This window comes from Poromitra crassiceps (assembly GCF_964638095.1).
Source record: "Poromitra crassiceps genome assembly, chromosome: 12".
NCBI classification, from domain to species: Eukaryota; Metazoa; Chordata; class Actinopteri; order Beryciformes; family Melamphaidae; genus Poromitra; species Poromitra crassiceps.
This window is the reverse complement of record NC_139632.1, coordinates 12,657,629-12,685,058: the sequence shown is the minus strand read 5'-3', so window position 1 is coordinate 12,685,058 and position 27,430 is coordinate 12,657,629. Positions and strand designations below refer to the sequence as shown.

The 27,430-nt window shown below is 42.6% G+C and overlaps 1 protein-coding gene across 1 annotated transcript; it reads left to right on the top strand.

The window, feature by feature from the left end:
• Positions 1 to 1,172: 1,172 nt before the first annotated feature.
• LOC310786027 (WD repeat-containing protein 76-like) lies at positions 1,173 to 27,286 on the top strand (the record flags this gene model as incomplete). The annotated part of the gene is made up of 15 exons (XM_083647212.1): positions 1,173 to 1,190; positions 1,901 to 2,032; positions 2,376 to 2,404; positions 2,510 to 2,522; positions 3,163 to 3,252; positions 5,492 to 5,545; positions 13,749 to 13,844; positions 16,126 to 16,166; positions 17,497 to 17,650; positions 17,869 to 18,027; positions 23,946 to 24,061; positions 25,072 to 25,176; positions 25,314 to 25,463; positions 26,054 to 26,107; positions 27,031 to 27,286. 15 exons carry the CDS (start codon positions 1,173 to 1,175, stop codon positions 27,284 to 27,286), a joined length of 1,467 nt encoding a protein of 488 aa, XP_083503338.1.
• Positions 27,287 to 27,430: the final 144 nt, after the last annotated feature.

The window sequence follows — 27,430 nt, the reverse complement described above, 5'->3', positions numbered from 1 at the left end:
TCACTTGTTCTGACAAACTCTTTCTGACTACAACATGAAGTAGACAGAGAAAAGGAAACGGTTTAAATGCTAGACATTAACTTGACTTTATTGTAACATATCAGGATTACATTCACATTGAAAGCAAACTATTATGCACTATTATTAACTCAGGCTAAAGCTGATGGTTGCTGCTGATTTATTGGAATGGGAAGCACTGTGTATAGTCAGTAAGCCTACTTCTCTATTGACAAGCAGCATTACATGGAGGCTGCAAAGTCTGGATATAATTCCAGTTCTGCCCATGAGATGTAAAACTGCATAGGAACACAGATGCATAGGCTATGTTCTGGACCTGCCCATACATTCATAATGGACTTCTAGATAGAACCATTTATTTATTTAACTGTATTTTTGTAGTTTGTTGCTTTATTCAGCATGTGTTTGTTCCACATACTTCCATCCAGCAGCATCTTTCAAGGGCAGGGTCAGCGGGGAGGAGCTTGCACACCGCCCGCCTGCTCATTTACATAAAGTATCCCCGCCTACAAGCGTGGGTTCTGAACATAGACTGTAAAAGTGACGCGAGGTTAGGTGCTGTGTGGCGCGAGGTCGGTGTTTACCTGTCCGCCCCCCTCTGGCGAGGAGGATTCACAGCGAATGTGTTTCAACTTTACATCCATGATGTGTACACGTACATTTTAGTGTCGTTAGCTAGCAACTTGAAATGAAATGGCGACAGAAGTTATGAAACGCGAAGCTGCTGTGAAGATACAATTATTACAGGTAAGGTTATCGAAGCCGTGCATTTATTTTGTTCGCTAAGTTGCTATTCGTTAAATAATGTTGGCGTTATTTGCAGGAGCTACTTTCCCTAGTAAAGTAATTAGCCTACCAGATAATGGCCATTGTTGGCTCTCTGACATAGCGTTAGCTCCTTATCACGAGGATGCCAGTTAACTAGGAGATGGACATCACTTTTATGGCACCAACATCATCTTTAGCAAAAGCAGGAATACACTTTATTAATTAATATGTACAGTCACCTTACTGTACAAAAGTGACTCCCTTTACTTCAACTCCCATTTTGTATCGAAAAGCCAGGGTAAACAGGTGCAAGCAAAACACAGGTTTCCCAACTTTCATGATTGGAAGTTGGAAACCACCTGTTTACCCTGCCTTTTCGACACAAAATGGACCCCGTGAAAATGGTCTGTTATTTCACGTTAGTTTTCATTGTGAATTAGAAAAAAGGGGCCACCCGGCCTGCACCCTATCACGGGCTGCATCTGGCCCCTGGGTCGCAAGTTGAGTATCTGGACTAGGCTATATCTACATATAAGAAATATTCCCTCGTTCTCATCTGAATGGGGCCATATAGATGGAGGCTGCTATGAGCGATATGCATAGCCCCCATAGTTCCTGTGTGAACGAGCTTCTCCCCCCCAGCCCCCCACTGCTAAACCCCCGCAATCCCTCTCCCTCCCCCACCTAGTTTGTTTGCAACGGATGTTAATTCCTTACATGTAACAACAAATGTTTATGTATTGTATTATATTCAAGCGTGCCATTATTCCTTTCAATCTAGAAATAATGTAAATAGTCTTAATTCGAGTATTGAATGGTGATTCCCATTCGTGTGTGTTTATGTCTCTAAATGTTGTACGTTGAGGACCGCAATGGAAATAAGCTGCAAGGCTTTATTGTGTTTTTATCCTCGGTGAACTGTCTGTTTCCCTGTATCTGTGTTGACTTTTTCACCAAAATAAATCAATCAATGAAAAGAAAAAGTACCTGTAGCACACTGCATCAGAGGTGATTTAGAAGTGGGTATAGTAACTTAATGCTGAAAATTAAGTACGGTAGGTAAATCCATATACATATATGATTACATACGTTACTGGACATCTCACACTTGTAGGGAGTAACCCCCCCTGGGCCTGAGGAGCCCGGGACAGAGAGAGCAGTCCGCCAGTCACCTCGACAGAAGAACGCGGTCCTGCCACCTACACGCCTCAACTACAATGAAGACAATACTACCAAGAAGAGGAAGGTAGGAGGCCAGAGACACTACATACTTAGTTTGCATAAAAACAGCAGGTATTCATAGGCATTTCTGTTTCGGTTATTTCATGCGTGTTTTTCTCCCTCTCTCCACTGTTTTCATTATTTCTTAGAGAGAAACCTTGAAGGAGCAAATAAATGATGAAGAAAAGAGCCAAAATGAGAGCAAGGTCGAAAAGGAGGTAAGCCGTATGTACGTTTTACAACCTTGCATAATTAGTCATGGTAATTTAAGAAGTATCAAGACATTTTGTTTGAGTTCATAATATGTCTAGAAACATGTATAGAAATATGTATAGAAACCTCTGCCCTGTAACCTCTGTGTCCTGTAGAAACCTCTGCCCTGTAACCTCTGTGTCCTGTAGAAACCTCTCTGTCTGTAACCTCTGGGTCCTGTAGAAACCTCTGCCCTGTAACCTCTCTGTCCTGTAGAAACCTCTCTGTCTGTAACCTCTGTGTCCTGTAGAAACCGCTATCCTGTAACCTCTGTCCTGTAGAAACCTCTGCCCTGTAACCTCTGTGTCCTGTAGAAACCTCTGCCCTGTAACCTCTGTGTCCTGTAGAAACCTCTCTGTCCTGTAGAAACCTCTGCCCTGTAACCTCTGTGTCCTGTAGAAACCTCTCTGTCTGTAACCTCTGTGTCCTGTAGAAACCTCTGCCCTGTTTCCTGTAGAAATCTCTCTGTTAAGCCGTGGAGAAACGCGGGTTGCGTGCGATTTATAAAAGTTTAAAAGGCGATGCTGCTGCTGCTACCTCCTGCTGCTTTCCTGGGTAACAAAAACATGTGTACTAGTGGGACTTTTGATGTAAAAAAAGGTATTATAGTGGGAGGAAACCGGGGCACCTGCAGGAAACCCACATTAACACGAGGAGAACATGCAAACTCCACACAGAAAGGACCCGGGGGTTCAAACCCGGGACCTTCTTGATGTGAGTCAGGCAACAGGGCATGGAACCACTGTGCCGTCCTGTCAATGGTTACTCCATATAAAAAGCACTTCATGACTTCAGTCCAAGCCAGACTTTTGAACATGTATTATGGAATGTATATCTGTACATGTCAAATAAAAGTAGCCTAAGTTTTCTCCGTTATGAATCTTCTGTGTTTGATTACTACAGAGAACTGGAGAACTGTCCGCATACGAACTGGAGCGACTTGAGAACATCAGACAGAACCAAGCCTTCCTGTCTTCCATCAACCTATTGCAGGTAGGTAGACGTGGAGTATGGGATGACACCCCCTCCGCCCCCCCCCCCCCCACACACACACACACACACAAACCCAGAGCACTTTTGGTTTGTGCAAGTCAAGGTAAATGGTTTAATCCTCACATGTTAATCAAAGATGTAATTAACAAGGACAGTGCCATCCACCTCCTCATCCTCCTTCAAAACACCCGTTAATAGAGTAGCCTACCACATGGATGACGTATTTTTGTAGTCAGAAGGCGGAAGTCCCTGGACATGTTGGTGCTTCGGGGGAAATGCAAAGGGCGTTTTAGAATGGGGATTTCGCTTAAATGCATAAAAGAAGGTGTGTGGTTAACACAAGTTGATGGGAGTGATCGTCCTATTTTAACCACAGACCTTATGCATTTAAGTGAAATCCCCATTCTAAGACCCCACTCACTTTTCCCCATAATCACCAAAATGCTACTTCAGGACTGATTCCTGCACCAAATAAACAAGCAAGATCATCCTATTTGAATACAGGGTATCTGTGGGGTCTAGAAAAGTATTAAAAGTTGATAAATCAATTTAGGGAAAATTAAGGCCCTTCAAAAGTATTAAAAAGTCTTAATTGCCAGTTGATGATGTATTACATTTTGTAGCTTTTGTGCTGATTGTGTTAAACGGGCAAATTGATCGCAGACCCCTGAATTGAATCGAAATTGTATCGTGGCAGACTTTGTGATATCAGCAAATATTGCATCGTTGTCATAGGTGTAGTGCTAATGTAACGCGGGGGAACGGCGTTCCCACACTTCTCCAAGGGGTGTTTTGTGCATTATTATTTACGACAGCATGAAGAAGAGTGCTACTGCGATGTGTTATTATGGGACCCACCACGGTTCTTCCCAAGGAAGAAAAACAACAAACACCTGAATAATGTCATGGGCAAACTGGAGGAGTGCAGAAACGCCCGTTGAGCCGTGGGTGGCGGCAGTACAAATCAATTGGCAACTTTGATGATATTTCATCTGCGCATTGAAGCCGTGGTCTCCCCCTGTGCGTAATTGGGCAGCGCCAGCTCACCTGATCCAGCCGCTTTGATCTCTGTTACAGCTCCCGATTCGTAGCTACAAGCTGATATGAACTTATATTGCTACAATTAACGCATTAACAGTGTGTAACAGAATACATTCAGTGTGCAACAGAATAGCCTACATTCTGACTGTGTGTTATGGAACGCATCTACCAGCGCCCACAACGCCAACTGGGCCAATTTAGAGAAAGCGTGTTAAAGCAGAATACGGGACTATCTGGAGAAAACAAAACAAATGAACAATCTGAGCTGGCAATGTTCTTTTGTTGTGGAATGCGCAGTGCATGGAGACTTGCACGGCTGCCTTAATCGAATAGAGGTGAGCATTGCTTCTTTGTGAAGAAGGAATGGAAAATGATCTCAATTTGGCCATACCAGTGATAATTATAATAATTTTGAGCATATTATGCATCATAATGTATTATTTTATTTCATGGCCAGATGTGGCCTTTCTTATCTCATATAGCCTATAGTGCAAGTCGAGCTGTTTATGTGCTTTTGTCCCATGCGTGATGCCCTCACGCTGCCTATGATTTTGACACTGAACATTTGTTTCACAAGCGAAAATAATTTTTTTCGGGGCACCGTTAATGAAATCGCCGGGCTGGGCGCAGTGTTTGTGATGTGGGAGATCCGAGCTGTCAAGAGGCAGAGCTGTCAAAAGGGAATAAAATACTCGCTCCTGGCCAATCCCGGAGCTTGACTGCCACGTAGGCGGGCACAGGGCATGGTTTTGCCGGAACCGCGGTGTGGGTTCCATAATAACGCGTATTTGCGTGCGGGGGGGGGGGGGGGGTTGTTGGGACCTGTGCGTGTGCCAGGGGAGGGGAGTGTTCCCCATAGTGCGTTCCCCCACTTCTCCAGATAGCACCTCTGATCGTTGTCCAAATAATCGATATAATATCCTATCGTGATGAAACTTGTGATTTACATACCTATCGCTGATGTGATGAAAGTGGTGTTGAGGTCTTAAAATATATTGAAAGGGTCTTAAAGGTCTTAAAAGGTATTGAATTTAACTTCAGGATTCCTGCATATACCCTGGAATATGATGTATAAAAAAGATGAAAATGTCAATATTGATTTGTGTGTGCACTCAGTTCACCACATGAATAGTATATCTTGCTGTCTATGAATGAATAGATATGACAGGAGGTAATAATTGCTTTTCTCTGTCAAAAGGCAAGAGAGGATCTGAAGCAGTCAGTACGGCCGAAGCCATCACTCCGGGGTCTTGTGAGGTAAAGCTGATGAACTACTGGCTACATGTGACAATCTTTTATTTAACTAGGCACGCGTGCTCGATTCCTACTGTAGGCTCACCCGCTGTGCGGGCTCCCTTGTGTGTGTGTGAGTGAATCTATGACATCACTAATGATGTTATCAGTGGGACAGACAGAGTAACAGACAGACAGAGCCCTAGCTCCCATTTATATACCGATGACTGATATTTATTATTATTTATTTTATTATTTATTTTATTTGTATTTATTTATTTTTTAATGTATGCTGAAAAGACTTAACACATTGAATGCCAGCCATGTTTTCATTCCTGTAGGTAAGTTGTGCCAGGGGTGTTTTTGACGATTCTGGCTCATTTTAGAAGAGCCGAGGATTCTTTTCTGTTAAGAATTCATGAACACCAATCATCTAAAAATAACTAATAGAATGTGTGCTTTCTCTGTCTAAAAGAGTTAGTTTGCAGAGTTAGTAGTTATGTAGATATTAGCCGTTGAGTACAGCATGGTTTCAGCGTCTGGAAATTTATTCAGAGATAAATGGCTTTTTGTGAAACAGTCACTTTAACCATTCATTTTTGGCATCAGTAAGACCGTCAGACATTCTAAACAATAGTTTTGAACAGTAATTTCCTCCATAACAACAGGAAACACCCCTCTCATTCAAACTCCTCCCTCCGTGTGTCTTCTCCTCCTTCCTCCTGGCTTCAGCGGGCGTGTCAGAAGCGCGTTGTGCTGCCTGCCTGTCTGTCTGCGTGCCTGCCTGCCTGTCTGCCTGTCGGGCAAGACGAGTCTGAAACGGATTACTGTAAAATCGCGTCGCCATTTCCTTGAATGGCTTTCTCCCGCGGTGTGTGTGTGTGTGTGTGTGTGTGTGTGTGTGTGTGTGTGTGTGTGTGTGTGTGTGTGTGTGTGTGTGTGTGTGTGTGTTCGCGCGTTGCTGCGCGGCTCTGGGGGGAAGGGATCTCTGTCCGTTCTGTGTGTGTGTGTCCGGGCTTTTCCGCGGGAGGCGGCTGCTTTTGTGGCTTTTGGGTCCTGTGGCTGTGACTTCTCTCGGTCTCTGTCGCCACTTAGTGGTCGGTAAAATAGATTACACGCATGCTCTTGCTCCAAATAGTTATCTGGAAGATGTAAAAGGGGTTGATTGATGTCCCACCGTCAAAAAAACATGTAAGACGAGTTATTTCGGCTCTGGCACTCAAGCGCTGGATTATGTAAGACGAATTATTTCGGCTATGGCACTTAAGGTGTTAAATGACAATTTTGGTATTTTTCAACCTGGACCCTATTTTCGTAATGTTTTATGTCCAATCATATACTAGATTTTGACTTACCGGAAGTATTTCTTTATTTCATTTTTTTCCAGATCTTTTTCCCCAGTTGTACTTGGCCAATTCCCCATTTTAACTTTGAGCATTTGACATTCACACAGCATGTATAATGCTTCGTCTGCAGCGTTTCTGCTACAAAATATTGGTCCCGGACACGTGTCCTGGACTGAGGATTTCAGTTTAATGGACAGATGGGATAAATTCCAGACAAATATTAGATCTGTGTTTAATATTGATCTTAAAAACAATTGATAGCAGGTTATAGACTATAATCTTGAGATTCCTGTAAAATTCCCTGTGCCAACCATGCTTCTATGACCAGTCAAATGGAACGACCCAAAATGCAAGCTTCTGGGAGAAATTCATGTGTTCATGGTGCACAGTGTCGACGCTGATACACGCTGCCTTGTAGGGATGTTACTATAATTTCTACTTCGATACCAATACCCAGGAAAATATCGATACTCGATACCATTTTTGATACCATGGGAAGTTAGACAGATGGACGGACAGACGCACACTTCTCCATAATCTAGGCCTGATAAAATTTTGAACTTAGACAGCAGATTAGCCCTGCTCTAGTCATCAGATGTTGAGCTGTTAAACATGTTTAGCTTGTTGAAGCAACAGATACCCACCAATTATAGGGAGGGAAAAATCTGATTTTTCATTAAAAGAAAGCATTGATGGTATCAAAATCATTGCAAATGAGTATTGTATCCGTTCATTTTTTTTGTATTGATTCTTATCGATACTATCGATACCTGTTGCAAATTAGTATTGTATCCGATTCAAATTTTCAGTATTGATACTTTTTAATACTTTTGACAACCCTACTGCTGCCTTGCATGTAAAGTAGGGCTGTGGCGATTCACTTATCTCCCGATTCGATACTATCACGATTCTTGGGTGCCGATTCGATTTATATTGCGATTCTTAAGTATTGCGATTCTACGATTATTGCGATTCGATATTACGATTTATTGCGATTTTTGTTTATTTTTTTCTTTTCTTTTTTCAGTTTGTTTGCTTTTTTACACTAGATTAGAACATGGGAAAAGTTGAATCATACACTAGAGACTGTATATTATATATCATGAGTAGGGCTGGGCGATATAGTTAAAAACAGGGGCGGACTGGGATCATAATTCAGGCCAGGCATTAGATACCAAGCAGGCCAGGCCGATATGGGCCGACGCGTGTGAAATTTTACAATGAGATGCACCCACTTTAACCCTGAAGTGTAATTATTACTTCAGACTAACTAATAAAGTAATAAAACCACTAGTAAACCAGTAGGCGGCGCCTGGCCTGCTGTTCAGTGAGTGGCCTGACTGCAAGCACCCAATTTTTTTTTTTTTTTTTTCAATTTGGATTTGGATTTAAATGGATTTTTAAGCTTCAATGGTAAAATATTCAGCGCTGCTTCTGCTTCAGTGTAAAAATATGGAAACATCTTGTCAGTGAAGATGTTTGTGAACGTGTGTATGTGTGTGTTAGTATAAGGATTAGAGAATGACAGCTTTCCATTGTACCAGTCCAGACTCACTCTGACCCTCTGGAGCTCCTTCTTCCTTGGGAGAACAGTGTCTTGATGTGGCGGAGAGTACGCTCTGAATTCACCATTATAGAACATGATTCTCCATGATCTATCCCATATGTCTTCCGTCCTCTGGACAGACTCTGCTGCCACACCCAGTTCCCAGTATTTATTGTCTCTAACATCAACATCCCAGTAGTGAGTCCCTGAGCTCAAGCCCTCAGCGCCCAGGACAGAGTGGTACCAGTCAATCCTCTCTGGATTGTCAGGAAGCTGCTGTCTCGCTCCATGTCTCACACTGGTCAGATCTTCCGACAGGATGAGATGTGGATCGGCAGTGTTTGGGTCCAGAATCACAGGAGTGTAGGAGACCATCTCCTTCATCTTGTCCCACACTGTGAAGCTCAGGTTGCCCAGGTGTTTGGCCTCATCTATCAGAGCTCCTGAGACCAGCTTTGGATCCAGTTGATACAGACCCTCCTGGGAGATCCACATCTTGCCTCTATTCACTGTATCCTTGTAGTTCTCTAGGAATGAGCGATCTTCAGTTCTCAGCTTTTCCTCTATGGCTCTGATCGTGTTTGAAAGAGCTGCTATCTCTCTGCTCAGACCCCCAATCTTCTCCATCGTCTCACTCTTCTGCTCCTCTTCCTCCCTCAGTGCAGCCAGCCTGGCCTCCTCTTCCTCTTGTAGAAACTGGCGAAGCTTCCTAAACTCCTCTTTAATCTGGCTCTCTGTGTGTTGGGCCTGGAATGTGTTCTGCTATTTTATCACAGTCTTCTTTAACTTCATTAAAGCGCCCCAGTTTCTCCTCTAAGGGCTTCAGTATTTCTTGAAGTTCCTTCTTTGCTTGTCGTGCAGCTTCATTGATGGGCCTGAATCTGTGGTCGGTGTGTGTTTCTGAATCTCGACAGATGAGACACACTAGCTGCTGATGGTCCAGACAGAAAAGATTGAGTTTCTCAGAGTGCAGATTGCAGAGAAGCCCAGATCCTGCTGAAGCTCTCTGATCTGGCTCCCGATATACAAGATTCCTTAACACAAAGTTAGGTGGCGGACTCTTTGAAGCTCGTCTCTTACAAAGTGGACAAATCTGTATTTGTTTCTCTGCCCAGCAGCTCTGCAGACAGGTTTTACAGAAGCTGTGGCCACATGACAGGACGACAGGATCTTTAAAGATGTCATGGCAGACAGGACAGGAGAGATCCTCTTGTGCGCTGGAAGCCATTTTGTCTCTGAGTGAAGCTGAAAACGAACCGGACAGTCTGCTCAATCAGAAACCAATTCCCTGAACGTTACTTCAGTGTCTTGAAGTCATGATCCAGGGGGTGGTGGCAGAACTTACCCCCAAGGTTATTCTTCAGGTTGTAGTCACAGTATTCCTGTATCCTGTCCTGTAGCTCTCCTCCCACCATGGGTTTGGTGTGAACGGTGACTCTTATCGTCTGTCTCTCTTCTCATTGAGGAGTGGAAAAATAACCTCTGTATCTCAGGTGAGTCAGGTGAGGGGTGGAGCTTTGTCAGTTCAGGGACAAGTTCTATTCCAAAGTTCATGTTCATGCTTGGACTGAACTGTACAGTGCATTTCATACACAATCAATCAATCAATCAATCAATCTTTATTAGCAGACACAAGGTCCAATAAGGTCTGTTCTAAACACACTTTCACTATTCAGATCATCACTAATCATATAGTCCAGGGCTTGGTTGCACAAAGCACCTTAAGTTAATATTTTCATTAGAGTCCGAGTTAAGGTGTCCATAAAATAAAATGGGCTGCACAAAACACCCTTAAGCAGCCGATTTTATTTTATGGACACCTTAACTCGGACTCTAAGGAAAATCTTAACTTAAGGTGCTTTGTTCAACCGGCCCATGGCATTTAACCACATAATTTGGGTCAACCTCTCACTAATTGCAACAAAACCAAACTCAATGGATTTTGTGTCCTCAATATGTTCTAAATGGGGGGGGAGGGTGAGTCGTAAGGAATCCTGTGAAGGGGAAAGCTTTGAAAATTATCTATGATCCTACCAAAACAGACACTACAGGTGAATAGGGTAACATTTTTAATTAATAGATATCACAATGAAACTTCCCCAGTTCTTATACTAAGACAACTACTTTTTTGTATTACAAGTTTTCTGAAATTGCATGTTTATTTGTGCAAATGAGGCATAAATATCAATCAAATCTCAACGTCACAGTCTGGACAGACATGGATGTCGACTGCTCACTTGTTGGCGGAGATATATATTTGCGGTGCGGTCGTTCTAGTTCAACCTGGATCCTATTTTCGGAACTTTTTATGTCCAAGTAACTACCGTAATCTGACCAAACATTTTTTGAAATGTATCCAATATTGACCAAGATGCATGCACCCTCCCTGCCTCGGCAGTCCGTCCACGTGCGTCCACTAAACAAGCTTATTTTTGTAGCAGACAGGCTCACATTGTTATTGTAACAGAGAGAGAACATCAGTACTTGTATTTACCTTGCAGCAGCATGTTCGCACGAGCTACAGCCGAGGCAGGAGGGGCATACGTGCACTGCTGCTGCCAGCTGAAGCTATCTTTGTCAATACTGGATCAAAAACTAAACAAAAAACTAATTAGTTACTTACACATAAAAAGTTACAAAAATAGGATCCAGGTTGAAAATACCAAAATTCTCCTTCTAAGTGTTGCTCTGGATGTTACAGTACTGTAACACTACTTGTCATTGTCGCAGGTCAAAGGCTGCTGTGAGAGAACTGCCCCCTCCTCGAAACTCGTTACGTCTCCAAAATAAAGATGGATATCTTGGATATGTAAGTGACTGGCTGCAATGGCTGACTTCAATTCCCCATGCACCAATCAAAAATGTCCTCACTAAACTTAAAGGACAGAAATTATATACTTAAGTATACTTAAGTATATAATATATACTTAAAGGAACACTCCGCCCATTTTCAACCAGCTTTGTATCATTAGAACATCAGTAGTATATCAGAAAACTGTAAACGGTTTTGAAGTCTGTCATTTAATTTGACAGTTATTGAGTGTTAACACATTCACTGCCAACCGTTTTTTTTTTACTGTAGGTAGCTTCTGCCAACCGTTTTTTTGAGGATTCTGGCTCATCTTTCAAGAGCCGAGGATTATTTTCTGCTAGGATTTTGTGGACACAAAATATCTCAAAAGAACTAATAGAATGTGTGCTTTCTCTGTCTAAAAGAGTTAGTTTGTAGAGTTAGTAGTTATGTATGCATTAGCAGTTGAATACAGCATGGTTTCAGAGATTTTTCGAGAGTTTTGAGATAAATGGATTTTTAGAACCACCTCACGTGCCTGTGATTTAGGGCATTCACAGACTAGTCGACTAGTCGACTAGTCGACTAGTAAAACCACTAGTCGACACTGTGCTTAGTAGTCGACTAGTCGTTTTAGGAAAAAAAAAAAAAAAAAAATTTTTTTTTTTTTTTTTTTTTTTAATATCTTTAAGAAAGAACATACATGGACTATCATATCCCATATCCCCCACAAAGAACATCAAAACACAACAAAACAAAACAAGAAAACTGCATAAGATACACAATAATCCAAGAACAAACAAGACTATTGGACAAACAACCAAACAAAAACAATGCATTCAAAGTAAATACATAGATCTTGCCCTGTTGGCAGCTAGGAAATGCATAGCTTTAAATTGGAAAGCATCCAATCCCCCAGCTGTAGTTCACTGGTGGAATGAACTCTCAAGCTACCATACGTTGGATAACATTTACTACAAGAGCAAAGGCAGATTCTTAGACATCCCCAAAATATGGCAACCACATACAGAGTTTGACTTTAAGAACTTTTTACCCCAGTGTCATTAGGCTTATCAGGATAGGAGCTGAATGCATTGTTTTTGTTTGGTTGTTTGTCCAATAGTCTTGTTTGTTCTTGGATTATTGTGTATCTTATGCAGTTTTCTTGTTTTGTTTTGTTGTGTTTTGATGTTCTTTGTGGGGGATATGGGATATGATATTTCATGTATGTCGTGTAAATACCTCATGTTCTTTCTTAAAGATTAAAAAAAAAAAAATTTTTTTTTTTTTTTTTTTTTTAATTAAAAATAAATTAAAAACGGTTAGTCGACTAGTCGACTACCTTTAGGGACGACTAGTCGACTAGTAAAATTCACTAGTCGTGAATGCCCTACTGTGATTATGGGTGCCCTTGGGCACGTGTGTATACTGTATTTAACGATTTAACGATTTATTTTTGGCATCAGTGAGCCATCAGACATCTAAACAATATCGTTCTGAACATATAGTTCCTCCATAAGCACCCCCACCCCCCTCTCCTTCAAACTCCTCCCTCCGTAGGTGTGTCTCTGGTGGCTTTGCAGTGTTTGTCTCACAGGCGAGTTTCTGCTGCCTGCCTGTCTGTGCTGCTGCTGCTGGCGCAGTCTGGATTAGACTGTAAAATCGGGCTCGTTCGTTTCTGGGTTTTCGGTTGTGAGCTTTGATGAAGCTGCATGCGATTCTTTCTGCTGGTGTTTCAAAGTGTGTTGCACCCATAATCTATTATGCAAATTTGCAATCCCCCACCGCCAGCTCCGAGCGCGAAAGCGAAAGCGTTTTCGCCAATCCATTTTCATGAGAATGGCTTCCTCAAGCGGCTGTTTTTTCTTGGCTTTCTCTCGTCTGGAGAGCACTGTCGCCACTTAGTGGGTCGGTAAAATAGATTATACACATTCAATACCTCCAATATTTTTATAGGAGATGTAAAAGGGTTAGATCCACATCCCACCGTCAAAAACTGCCGTTGACGAGATATCTCGTCCACGGCAGTCAACCGTTGGTTTCTGCTTGACGCGATATCTCGTCCACGGCAGTGAACGTGTTAAAGTGTGGACCAGTGACATCACTGGTCCACACTAACCCAAATTAACAACTCATTAACTCAAATCAACTCTCAAACTGTAAACGGTTTTGAAGTCATTCATCTAGTTTGACAGTTATTGAGAGTTGATTTGAGTTAATGAGTTGTTAATTTGAGTTAGTGTGGACCAGTGATGTCACTGGTCCACACTTTAACACTCAATAACTGTCAAATTAAATGACAGACTTCAAAACAGTTTACAGTTTTCTGATATACTACTGATGTTCTAATGATACAAAGCTGGTTGAAAATGGGCAGAGTGTTCCTTTAAGTATACTTAATATCTGTTTCACTTCATGAATGCTGCTCCATTCCCAAGGTTTAGTTTATTGTTTTTCTCTTGTCTTTTTCTTTCTTTCTGTTTTCTGTCTGTCTTTGTCTTTCTTTCTTTGCTCTTTCTCCCTCACATGAATGTCTCAGCGGCCTAAGAAGCCTCCCGGGCCTCTGCCCATGGTCCCAGTGAACATGGAAGAGGGCAGTCGACTACCTCCACAGCTGCCTGAGCTCTGCTCTGAGGTAAGAGTCCGCTTTCTACTTTCACTTGTGCAGAGGTGGTGACTTTTCACAGGGTTTTTAGACAGACAGCTCGCATGCGTTTCATGTTCATCACAGCTCTGAAATTGAAGCTCCATGTTCATGCCATCAACCTGGTGGCTCTCTAGATTGTCCGCACGTAGACTCAGTTCTGTCTCTATCTGCTTTGCTCAACTAAGAGACTGAGAACTTTCTCACAGCTTTTGTTGTTAAAACTGGCTGGAATCAATTTGAGAGTTAAAAAAAAAAACCCTGCATGGCAGAACCAATAGTGGCGTCCTTCATGCATAAGGGGCGGTGACATGCAGAAGTCGTGTGCTTGTAAACTGATCAAAGTCAAATAAATAATGTAACGTTGCTCGGGACATCCATTTCTACTCCTATGTACATGTTGTGACTCACCATGCGATGATATAATAATGTAAAAGTATGAGACATTGTCATTTTTGAAGCAAAACACATAGCACGAACTTCCCGTTTTGTCTGGAAAGTAGTTCCGGCTATGTATTTGCTTAGAAAATTACAAGGTTTTGTAATTTTGCATTATTATTTCCTAACATGGTGAATGCATGAGTCACAACATTTACATAGGAGCCTTTTGGTACTGTTGGAATGTAATGTAATGTTGGAATGTGTATTTGGTGACTTAACAGGGGTAGGCTAGCCATTCCCATAGACTACCAGTCATTGTGCTAAGCTATTAAGCATTCTACTGCACACACAGAGAAGAGAAGGGCATCTAGCGTCTCGTCTTAACACGTTGAGTGCCAATGACGAGATATCTCGGCTTACAGAATCCAACCGTTGAGTGCCAAAGACGAGATATCTCGGCTTAAATTTTTTTTTTTTTTTTTGACGGTGGGACATCGATCAACCCCTTTTACGTCTCCTATACCAATATTGGAGGAAGAGAATGTGTATAATCTATTTTACCGACCAGCTAAGTGGCGACAGTGCTCTCCAGACAGAGAGAAAGCCAACCAAAAACAGCCGCGGGAGCAAGCCATTCTCAAGGAAATGGCATGGCGATTTTACAGTCATCAGTCACCAGACTCGCCCGAGAGCGGCCGCGCCAGCAGCAGCACACCAAGAGCGGAGAGCGGTGCTGGCGTGGGGGATTGCAAATTTGCATAATAGATTATGGGTGAAACACACTTTGAAACACCCGCAGAAAGGCCAGAATCGCACGCATTCCGAAAACCCAGAAACGAACCAGCCTCATTCTCATACTGTAGGCGAAAACGCTTTCACGCTGCTGCACACCGGCGCACAACGGTGGGGGGTTCCAAAAATAGGCTGGGTGGGCAGCATAAAGCCTAGAATCGCACAAAGCTTCATCAAAGCTCTCAACCGAAAATCCAAGAAACGATTGAGTCCCATCCACAGTCCACACTCGCCACACTCGCCGACGAGGGGCCGCCAGAGAGGGAGGCTGCTCACTGCTCAGACAGGCAGGAGAAACTGGCTTGTGACAAACGCCACCAGACACGCCCACGGAGGGAGGAGTTTAAAGGAGAGGGTGTTCAGAACTATATTGATCAGATGTCTGATCTCTCACTGATGCCAAAAATAAATGGTTAAAGTGACTGTTCTGCCTGTTTGATTGAATTTCACAAAACTGCGATTATCTCAGCTTCCTGTCTCAGACGCTCAAACCATGCTGTACTCAACGGCTAATATCTACATAACTACTAACTCTACAAACTAACTCTTTTAGACAGAGAAAGCACACATTCTATTAGTACTTTTGTGAACTTCGTGTTCACAAAGTCCAAGCAGAAAATTATCCTCGGCTCTTGTAAAATGAGCCAGAATCCTCAAAAAACGGCTTGGCAGAAGCTACCTACAGTAAAAAAAAAATGGCTGGCAGTGAATGTGTTAATATCGGGAATATGGCAAATTAGGCGAATCTGCCGTGTTCCTTTAAGCTGTAGCCTCCATAGCCTCCTCTCTCTGTTTATCATTTGTCTTCCAGGTTCAAACAAATGCACCCTGTATGTGTAACAAAATGGCATATCATCAAAATATTTAATGGTGGAAAGGAATTCCACATCCTGGTCACCACCAAACCCTAATCAACTGATCCAAGTTGTGTCAAGAGCTTTTATCCACCACATTTCAGACAAAATCATTAGGAATCTTTTGAGCAAACCTCTTCATAGTCTTGCTAGCAAACAGACGGGTGAAAACCTAACCACCTTCCAGCTTTGTTAGTCTCCTGGGCTATTTGGTCAATCTTGAAATGCTGCCATTCTTTTCACAGGACTCCACAAAAGAAGAAAAGATTCAGCCTGATCTGAAAGAGTAAGTTTGATAAGATTTCTCATGGAAAACAATTTAAACAGGAAAGTCACATTGAGATGAAAAATCTCTTTTTCAAGAGAGACCTGGCCAAGACAGACAGCAGCACAAAGAAATAAAAAATTTCAGACAAACAACAAATGACACAAATTTAACTAACAAGCAAGTAGAATAGTTAAATAGCTAATTCAGTAGGGCAAATTACAATAAAATATTCACGGGGAAACTGTCTTGTCAAAAACAAGGACAGAATATTGAGTCTGCCTCCGAGTCCTCCATATGGCATTTAAATGCATCAAGTAAAACACGCTCCTTAAGTTTGAGGTCATTTTGCAACATGTTCCAAGCAGAAGGAGCAGAATATCGAAAGGCCCTTTTTCCCCATTTCTGTACGAGCTGATTGAGGACAGACAATAGAAACCTTGAGGACGTAAACAGTAACGCCCAACACTTTTCTGCAATATATAAATGCATAGATAAGAAGGAAGAAGACACAGAATTGCCTTTTAAATAAGGACGGCGACGTCATTGAATAGAAGTGCTACTAGTCTCGCTTTCCAGACTTCCCTCCCAGCTGGGAGAGAAGTCTGGCTGCATCTGAACAGGCTGCTGTCATAAGCTCCCCCATTGGAGCTGTCCATGAAGGGGACGCCAGATAGAAATCCCTTTCCGCTCCCTGCAAGCTCTGCCATTGGCTCCGACCCGCTCTGACTGACCGGGTGCGACCATATATGGATTTGCTTTCCGCTCCCTCCGTGACGAATCTCAAATGACAATGCTCGTTAGTATATGCTGAAAACAATTGGATCTGTATCGTGCCCGCTTGTTACTTTTGGTCACTTGACACCCAGAAATGCGGAACCCCGCGGCAGTAAACTATACATCACATCGCTTATATTTTGACATTCTGAGTGAGAGCAGAAGTAGATCAAGAGTTTGATGTACTGTATAATATATGCATGACGTGTTGCGTGAACTGTCGCAGTTTTTAAAATGTAAACCAGAGTTAACTGGCTAGAGTCAGCCACTCAAGCCTCGCACCACTTGGGGCTTCATAGGGTTCCATTGCCGTTGCCACCCAGTGACGCGGTTTGTTTACCAAACTGCTGCTCGGGTGATCCCTCGTATAGGTCATGTGAGACCCATCTTATGGTTTCGGCTCCTTGGTTGCCTCAGTGTCGCTCCCTACCTGAACTTTTTAAGATGTACAAAGAACCCTTTAAGTCAACAGACGTAGTGTTAGTATGAGCACATCACACACAGTCCAGCTATATACTAGGTTTTGACCTACAGTAGTCTTGTTAAAATATGGGTTGCTGTTGTCTTGTTGCAGATATTGCTCTGCCCTTAAGACCATGAAGATAACTAAGGAGCAAGTGGCCAAAGTGGTTAAAAAACACGTTGTCTCTGCTGCCTTCCACCCCTGCACCAGCAGTCTGCTCATGGCTGCAGGAGACACATTGGGGCATGTAGGACTCTGGAACTTGGTGAGTTTCTTAATTTGCTTTGATCATACTATTTGCTACTATGAACACCATATAGGATTTGGGACTTTGGGTGGTCTGAATCTTATTCCAGCGGGGGTGGGGGGCTACTTTTGCCAGCCTGTGGTTTCAGCTAAAATGGCAAGGTAATGAGTTCCTGAATAAAGCATCAATGAGTACAGAGTGTCACAACTTTATTTATGTATTATTTACTCCTTAAGGGTGGTGGTTGGGGTGATGGTGGCGTGCTGCTCTTTGAGCCCCACACTCGTCCAGTGAGCTGCATGGCGTTCTCCAAGACTCATCCTAGCCACCTGCTGAGCCTTAGCCACGATGGATCTCTACGCTGCATGGATGTAGAGAAGGCCCTCTTCGACAATGTAAGTTTTGTTCCATAAAATGTATTGTTTTATTTATTTATCACCCCTCCCAAAACACCCCCCCCCCCCCAAAAAGGCACCTATCTAAAAATGTACAACAACAATAATCGATTCATGGATTGATTGATTAATTGATTAATTGATTGATTGATTAATTGATTTAATTAATTACTTAATAATAATAATAACAATAATAATAATAACTAGAATGTCTACATTTCCTACCGAAAATGTAATTGTGCTTGCGTCCTCGCCATGCACCGCCTGGCTTGCAAGGTCCCTGCCCATGCAATTAGGGGGACTAATGCTGCCTTCCAGACACCTGGGACGTGGGTGTTTCCCATTGGAAAAGTCCCAGTCCCCACCTTCAACACAACCCTTTGAAACTGGTGGAGCCTGGGCCGGTGGAGGTCAGGAGTTTGGACTTAACGTCCCCAGATCGAGATGATGGCTTGTGAGCTGGAGGTGGATGGATGGAGTCTATGAGTGTGACAGGAGCATCTATGAAAGGAGAGCAGAGCAGTTTTCACCTGTCCACATGCAGCAGCATGACCGAAGCGTCAGATTAGCTCGCGAATAGCGGCCAAACCGCTTGACAAAACCCTTTGCCAAGTCAGAGCATGTCCTCAATGAGCCGCTCATTTTGAGGTATGGCATGTCTATGTCGTGTGAAAGATGTGGGAGTTATTACGCGTGGAACTTTGTGGCAGATATATTCCGGGCCTTGCCCCCCTTAATTTTCCACCCCGAGTCCTACGCCGCCATCCGTGAGTGTTGCCCCCCTTAATTTTCCACCCCGAGTCCAACGCCACCATCCGTGAGTCTCTACGACTTACGGTTGCGGAGATACGTTGCTGTAGCGCCCCCCATAGGCAAACAATAGCGCCCCCTACACGCCAAATGACACTATCTCTTCTGAAATCAACTCAGAAGTGTCAAGTGTCATACAAGAAGGAAGGCTGGCCATAATGAGAATGAATCCGCACTTCCTGCCGCCCTTCAAAATAAAACAATTTAGAAGGGACAGGCACTGAATGCTGCTATAGCGCCCCCTAAAGGCGAAATGACAAAATACTTCTCCTATAGGCTCAGAGTACATCCGTCCACACCTGTACCAAGTTTGGTTAGCATCGGACGATTTTTGTGAAATAGGCCCCACCCACAGAAGATTGGAAGTGGATTATATCGCAACGGTGCGATTTTTTTCAAAAACTTCCAAATCAGTGTTGTGCAGGACAGTCCCTCCATGATGTGTGCGTTGGTTTGGTGAAGATTGGACAAAATTTCAAGGAGAAATGTCAAAAAAACGGTTTTGGACAAAATGCAAAATGGCGGAAAATCTAGTCAGACGGAAATGGGCGTGGCCTAGTTGAGTAGATGCGGGAGGACCCAAGGAATCCAGGGAAAAAATAATTTTGATGATAGACCCTACGGTTCAAAAGTTATGGACCAAAAGGTAAGGAGGGCTGTTATAGCGCCACCATATGGTCAATTGGTGCAATTTTTTCGGGGATAGTAAAAGACCCCTCAGTGCACCTCCCTACCAAGTTTGGTAGCTGTAGTGGTTATGGTTTCTGAATTACAGCTAATTTACTGCAAGATTTTGCAAGATTTTTCCAAACCCCATGCAAGTCAATGGGGAAAAAAATGGCGCTTAATGGCGAATTGCGGCCAAACCGCTTTCACAAACCCTTAGCAAAGTCATAGCATACATGTCCTCAATGAGCCGGTCATTTTGAGGTCTGGCATGTCTATGTGGCGCAAAAATTGAGGGAGTTATTACGCGCCAAACTTTTTGGCAGATATAATAATATGATTAAGTATGTGGGATTTCAAGATTGTGCCTTGCTTGTCAGCAAGCACAATAATAATGGGGGACTTTGTAATTTGTGCCTTGCTTTCAGCCAAAGTGTCAAGTGTCATACAAGAAGGAAGGCTGGCCATAATGAGAATGAATCTGCACTTCCTGCCGCCCTTCAAAATAAAACCATTTAGAAGGGACAGGCACTGAATGCTGCTATAGCGCCCCCTAAAGGCTAAATGACAAAATACTTCTGATATAGGCTCAGAGTACATCCCTCCACACCTGTACCAAGTTTGGTTAGCATCGGACGATCTTTGTGAAATAGGCCCCACCCACAGAAAGTTGGAAGTCGATTATATGGCAACGGTGTGTTTTTTTCAAAAACTTCCAAATCAGTGTTGTGCAGGACAGTCCCCACATGATGTGTGCGTTGGTTTGGTGAAGATTGGACAAAATTTCAAGGAGAAATGTCAAAAAAACGGTTTTGGACAAAATGCAAAATGGCGGGAAATCTAGTCAGACGGAAATGGGCGTGGCCTAGTTGAGTAGATGCGGGAGGACCCAAGGAATCCAGGGAAAAAATAATTTTGATGATAGACCCTACGGTTAAAAAGTTATGGACCAAAAGGTAAGGAGGGCTGTTATAGCGCCACCATATGGTCAATTGGTGCAATTTTTTCGGGGATAGTAAAAGACCCCTCAGTGCACCTCCCTACCAAGTTTGGTAGCTGTAGTGGTTATGGTTTCTGAATTACAGCTAATTTACTGCAAGATTTTGCAAGATTTTTCCAAACCCCATGCAAGTCAATGGGGAAAAAAATGGCGCTTAATGGCGAATTGCGGCCAAACCGCTTTCACAAACCCTTAGCAAAGTCATAGCATACATGTCCTCAATGAGCCGGTCATTTTGAGGTCTGGCATGTCTATGTGGCGCAAAAATTGAGGGAGTTATTATGCGCCAAACTTTTTGGCAGATATAATAATATGATTAAGTATGTGGGATTTCAAGATTGTGCCTTGCTTGTCAGCAAGCACAATAATAATGGGGGACTTTGTAATTTGTGCCTTGCTTTCAGCCAAAGTGTCAAGTGTCATACAAGAAGGAAGGCTGGCCATAATGAGAATGAATCTGCACTTCCTGCCGCCCTTCAAAATAAAACCATTTAGAAGGGACAGGCACTGAATGCTGCTATAGCGCCCCCTAAAGGCTAAATGACAAAATACTTCTGATATAGGCTCAGAGTACATCCCTCCACAGCTGTACCAAGTTTGGTTAGCATCGGACGATCTTTGTGAAATAGGCCCCACCCACAGAAAGTTGGAAGTCGATTATATGGCAACGGTGTGTTTTTTTCAAAAACTTCCAAATCAGTGTTGTGCAGGACAGTCCCCACATGATGTGTGCGTTGGTTTGGTGAAGATTGGACAAAATTTCAAGGAGAAATGTCAAAAAAACGGTTTTGGACAAAATGCAAAATGGCGGAAAATCTAGTCAGACGGAAATGGGCGTGGCCTAGTTGAGTAGATGCGGGAGGACCCAAGGAATCCAGGGAAAAAATAATTTTGATGATAGACCCTACGGTTCAAAAGTTATGGACCAAAAGGTAAGGAGGGCTGTTATAGCGCCACCATATGGTCAATTGGTGCAATTTTTTCGGGGATAGTAAAAGACCCCTCAGTGCACCTCCCTACCAAGTTTGGTAGCTGTAGTGGTTATGGTTTCTGAATTACAGCTAATTTACTGCAAGATTTTGCAAGATTTTTCCAAACCCCATGCAAGTCAATGGGGAAAAAAATGGCGCTTAATGGCGAATTGCGGCCAAACCGCTTTCACAAACCCTTAGCAAAGTCATAGCATACATGTCCTCAATGAGCCGGTCATTTTGAGGTCTGGCATGTCTATGTGGCGCAAAAATTGAGGGAGTTATTACGCGCCAAACTTTTTGGCAGATATAATAATATGATTAAGTATGTGGGATTTCAAGATTGTGCCTTGCTTGTCAGCAAGCACAATAATAATAATAATAATAATAATAATAATAATAATAATAATAATAAAAAAAACAGGACCCAGGGCAGGGATCTTGAGAAAAAAGTAGCATTCCAAATGGGCGTTCAACATTGTTGGAGAAAAATATAAGTTCCATGCCATTTCCTAATCAATAAGCTATAAGCTATAATTGCATACACATAATTAATGCTATGAGTCATATTGGCATTTCCTAATCAATAAGCTATATTTGCATACCCATAATTATACTACAATAAGTTAACAATGACATGACATCTGACACATATAGATTTACCCATGGCAGAGGACTGCTCCTTTTGCTGAGACCTTGGTCAGTGCGTCGTGTTCCAATAACAACTGATAACTCTCTCAGTCAGACTGAGACGCACACACAAGAGATCATCCCATTCCTCTCCCCCCTCTTTCCTCCTCTCCCTGAGTATAAAGCATATGTCAACTGTCAGTCATTTGCTGAATATTTGACTCTGTATAACGTATCAGAATGTGTACATTGAGATTCAGCCCTCTGTCAATACATATTGCCAGAGAATGTTATGGTAAATAAATATACTTTCATTAAGACATCTTCCTGGACTTCTGGTTTCGATTCATTTGGTTTAGGCTATATCAGCTGTTATATATACATTTAGCGGATGTAGAATGGTTAAAATTCCATTCTCTATCAAACATCTTTGACATCATTTGTTGCTTGACTTCTGCTGGGGCTGACATCACAGGTGCACAGCTTCATTTCAGGAACAGTGTCCCCTGCAGTTTACAAAAATGAGTCTAGATGCAGCTATAGCCATTTCTAAACATCAAGTCTGGACTGTGCCCGGTAAATCAGGGCAGGGTATTTACTAGGGCTGTGCCGATTCACTTATCTCCCGATTCGATACTATCACGATACTTGGGTGCCGATTCGATATATATTGCGATTCTTAAGTATTGCGATTCTACGATTATTGCGATTCGATATTACGATTTATTGCGATTTTTGTTTCTTTTTTTCTTTTCTTTTTTCAGTTTGTTTGCTTTTTACACTAGATTAGAACATGGGAAAAGTTGAATCATACACTAGAGACTGTATATTATATATCATGAGTAGGGCTGGGCGATATAGTTAAAAACAGGGGCGGACTGGGATCATAATTCAGGCCGGGCATTAGATACCAAGCAGGCCAGGCCGATATGGGCCGACGTTTGAAGCCCAAAGATGCACCCACTTTAACCCTGAAGTGTAATTATTACTTCAGACTAACTAATAAAGTAATAAAACCACTAGTAAACCAGTAGGCGGCGCCTGGCCTGCTGTTCAGTGAGTGGCCTGACTGCGGGCACAAAAAAAAAAAAAAAAAAATTTTTTTTTTTTTTTTTGCTTTTGCGATTATCGATTCTGGAATAAAAGATCGATTCAAAAAATCGTGACATTAAAAATCGCGATACTTAGGTGAATCGATTTTTTCTCCCACCCCTAGTATTTACCGGTTTTACCCTTCTAGACATGAGGTATATTTGTTTCTATACATGGGGAAATGTTCCGTGTTTTGGAGTAGAGCAGGGGGGGATGGGGCTACGTGTGTTGCACAGTGCTGCTGCCTGCTGCACAGAGGCAGGCAGAGAGAGAGAGCGCAGAAAATAACAGAAAATAGGCTACAATTCTCTGCTCTGGATCTAAATAAATGTTTCGAATGCATTTATTCCTCTAGTAGTCTACTCTTTATAGCTCTGTAGTCAATCTTTATTCCAATGTTCTCGTTAAGACATCAACTTTGCAGCAGGAATATGCCTATTGCCTATAGCCTATTTGTTCGGCATTCAACAGGCACGTCACTCTGGGCGAGCTTGGACGCATCGTTATTGAAACACAGACAACATGCACGCTCCTATCTGCATTTGCGGACACAAATATGAGCCAATGTTTCCTCGACATTGCCTTGTGAGAAAACAGTGCTGTAGCGTTTCCTGGTGGAAATTAAACGTGTTGATGTCATGCTGTTTTATAAAGTATATGTAAATCCCTGTATGTATTGTAAACTCACTCCAGTTTTAAAATATCCCCACATCACCAGCTGATCTGATTCCTTTTCTACATCCTACCAGGTGTATGATGTTGAAGATGGCCTGAAAACCTTTGACTTCCTGTCACATGACTGTATGACACTAGTGGTTGGGCATTTGTATGGAGATGTTGCCATTGTGGATAGGCGCACCCCAGGGTAACATACCACCATTTTCTTACACTGTTGTATTAATTATTTTTGTTTAAATGCAGCACTTTGTCTATTCTTTCCCATCTCTCTTCATCATGTTGAACGTCAGTAAGCATGAGAAGTGCCAATCGCCTGCTCTCTTTTTTTATTAATCATCAACAACATTGTCAGACACATGCACGATGTGTTTCAGACTGGTACAAAGCTGCTTCTAATGTTTTTACCACAGCGCTGGACCAGCGGTCCCACTGGGGTCATGAGGTGGAAAAGTCAGGACAGTCATGGATGTTTAGTGGGAAAATGGCTGTAGCTAAGGATAGCAAGGTGGTAGAGAGTCAGGATTCAAGGGGTGGGAGTAGTGGCTAGGGGATATGGGTGGTATTTATTATTATTATTAGAGCCCGACCGATATATCGGTCCACCGATATTATCGGCCGATATTGGCCGATAACCGATATATCGGTATCGGCCGATATGTTGGCCGATATGCCGATAGATATGCCGATATTTTTTTATTTTGTATTTTTTAAGTTATAGACAGCATGTCGTGTATATTTGATATTTTTTCTTACCTCAAATTATATTTTATATTTGTTCCGTTTGTGTTTTTGTATTTCTAGTTATTTATAATTATTAAATTCCGAGTTTGGTTTACTGTTTCATTGCAGTGATGTCATTTTGGACAATAAAGTTGATTGATAAGCTGTAAAATATCCTCCCTACATGACATATCTCAAGTCATGTCAAGTCATATCTTTGTCAAGTGTTTGATATTTGAGGGATTATTGCAAAAACATTGTGTAATATAATGTGTATATTTAATATAAGAATATCGGCCAATATATCGATATCGGAATTTTTTTAGTTCCTAATATCGGTATCGGCATCGGCCTGCAAAATCCAGTATCGGTCGGGCTCTAATTATTATTATTACCGTAATTACAAAAAAAATAGGGGGGGGGGGCAAGAAACCCCCCCGCTGTGGTCTATGTTTACGCTTGTTAATTTCTCCGCAGCAACTCCCATGAGTCCCTCCACACCCTCAACTCCAACAACCTTCGCTGTGTTAGCGTCCATCCGTTAAACAGGCAGTACTTTGCAGTGGCAGTCTCATATCAGGAGTATGACTCACTCATATCTTTGATTCATTTATCTTTTCCTCAGAGCAGTAATAATCAGTGTTAAATTAGATTACCTGTCAGTTCGGTTGTGGTCTGTCCAGTCTACAGTCAAAACAATGTTTCCTTCTCCTCTGCAGGGTAGTGAGTATTTACGATAACCGTTGTCTGAAGAGGACCCAGAGCCAGGCGGTCTCCCAGCTCCACTGCCACTCAACCATATCCAGTGCTTATTTCTCCCCTAGTACAGGCAACAGAGTGCTCGCCTCCTGTGTGGACGACAGGATTAGGTGAGGCTGACACAGGTTAAAGCAGTGGTTCTCAAAGTGGGGTTCGGGGACCCCCAGGGGTCCTTCAGGGGCTTCCAGGGGGTCCCCAGCAAAATGGGTAATCATTTATTTTCACTATAATTCCATCCATTAAGAAAGCTGCCCACTGCTCCTGGCCTGCCCCCCGGTGGAAGGACAAGGATGGGTTAAAAGCAGAGACTATATTTCACCGGCCACCGTGCGTGTGCGTGTGTGTGTGGGGCAGCATGTGTGTGTTGGGTCGTCGTGTGACAATAAAGACAGGTTTGTCTGTCTGACTTTGACTCCATAAGTGACACAATGACAGAATCTTTGACTATTTTGGTCATGGGTTTCATACACTTTCTGACTGTAATAAAACCTCTAAAAGCAAAAATCTTGTCAGATGGGAGACCCTGGCTGGGACAAAATCTTATCAGATGGGGGGGTCTGTGGTGTAATTTGGGTCAGTTTAGGGGTCCTTGACATGAAAAAGTTTGAGAACCACTGGCTTAAAGCACTTGCACTGCACTATGTTTGTTTTGGTATTACATCTCTAAATGTAGTGTGTTTGTACTTATTTTCTTTCATAGGATATATGACACCTCAGCAATGACCTCCACAGCTCCCTTGCTGACCTCCATCAGGTACATCCACTCACTTGAACATAGCCTCTGTGTGAATTTTAAAGAGCTGAATTGGCTCCCTGTTGAAGGGAGAGTTCAACAGTTCAAATTTATCATGGTCTATAAGATTTTAAATAACCTTTGTCCAAACTATTTTTAAGTGTTTTCAGTTTGTTCGGGGACACTCGTGGCCTGAACACGAGGGCTAGTGTAGCGAACCAACCCAACCTAAGTCGGGAGAAGTACATTCCTCTACAGTGGAACAAAATCCCTAATCCCTAACGAGTTTAAATCTGCTAACTATCTGAATAGTTTTAAAACCCTTTAAAAAAATCCATGTTGTGTAAGCTGCAGTGATATAGTGCAAAGCCTTTCTTGGACTGGTTTTTGAATGTTGTTGGTTTGTATCTCCTTATTCTTGATTGTTCTTTACTGATGTTTTTTTCATGTGTAGTATTGTATTATTGTGTATTGTAATGTCATTCCTTTTTCTCTTTGCCAAGACCTCAGGCCCACAATGGAAATAAGTTGAACGACTTTATTGTGATATTCTTGATGAGTTATTATGTACTGTATCCCTGTTGGTATTGTATTGTATTGTTGTGAGTGCCACAGTGATTTATACATTGGAGATTGGGGTAGTAGAAGCTTTATCTCAGGATGTAAGGCTAATCGACCTGTAGTCATTGAGGCAGGAGATGTTGGATTTTGGCATGCGGGTAATGGTGTGGATTGTTTGAAGCAGTGTGGCACTGACCATTGGCAGATGGAGGTGTTAGAAATGTTGGTGAAGATGGGCCAGTTCTGCAGCACAGTTGGGCTGATGTTATCTGGGCCCGCTGCAAGGTTGGGAACCACTGGGCTAACCTTCTATTTCTTCGTCAGACTGTATGCGAAGTTCTCAGAAATCTATTTTCAGACATGTGAAACATCTTCATTTTCAGACATGACATGTCGTCAAGCGCCCAGCTGTCAGCAGTGTGGGACCCTAAACGAGAGGACTGCTTCGTGGTTGGAAGCTTGCGGATGCCTCGCAGGATGAAGGTGTTCCACGAAAGCGGCCAGCTGCAGCACTCCTTCGGAGACGACCACCTCCCATCAACAGTGCTATCCATCACAGCCTTCCACCCCACAAGGAATGCTTTGCTGGGGGGCTACAGGGGCAGCGATTCAGGATGCCTGCATGTCTTCACCGACTGAGACCAGGACCGAAAACCTGCACGAAGAACACAGCCATTTATAAATGCCTACTATTTGTTTTCAGGATGTTGTAGACTAGGCTACTCTGAACTTTCAAATCGTTTAATTATTCTGTGTTTTTTGGGGGGCTTCCTGTTGCAAATT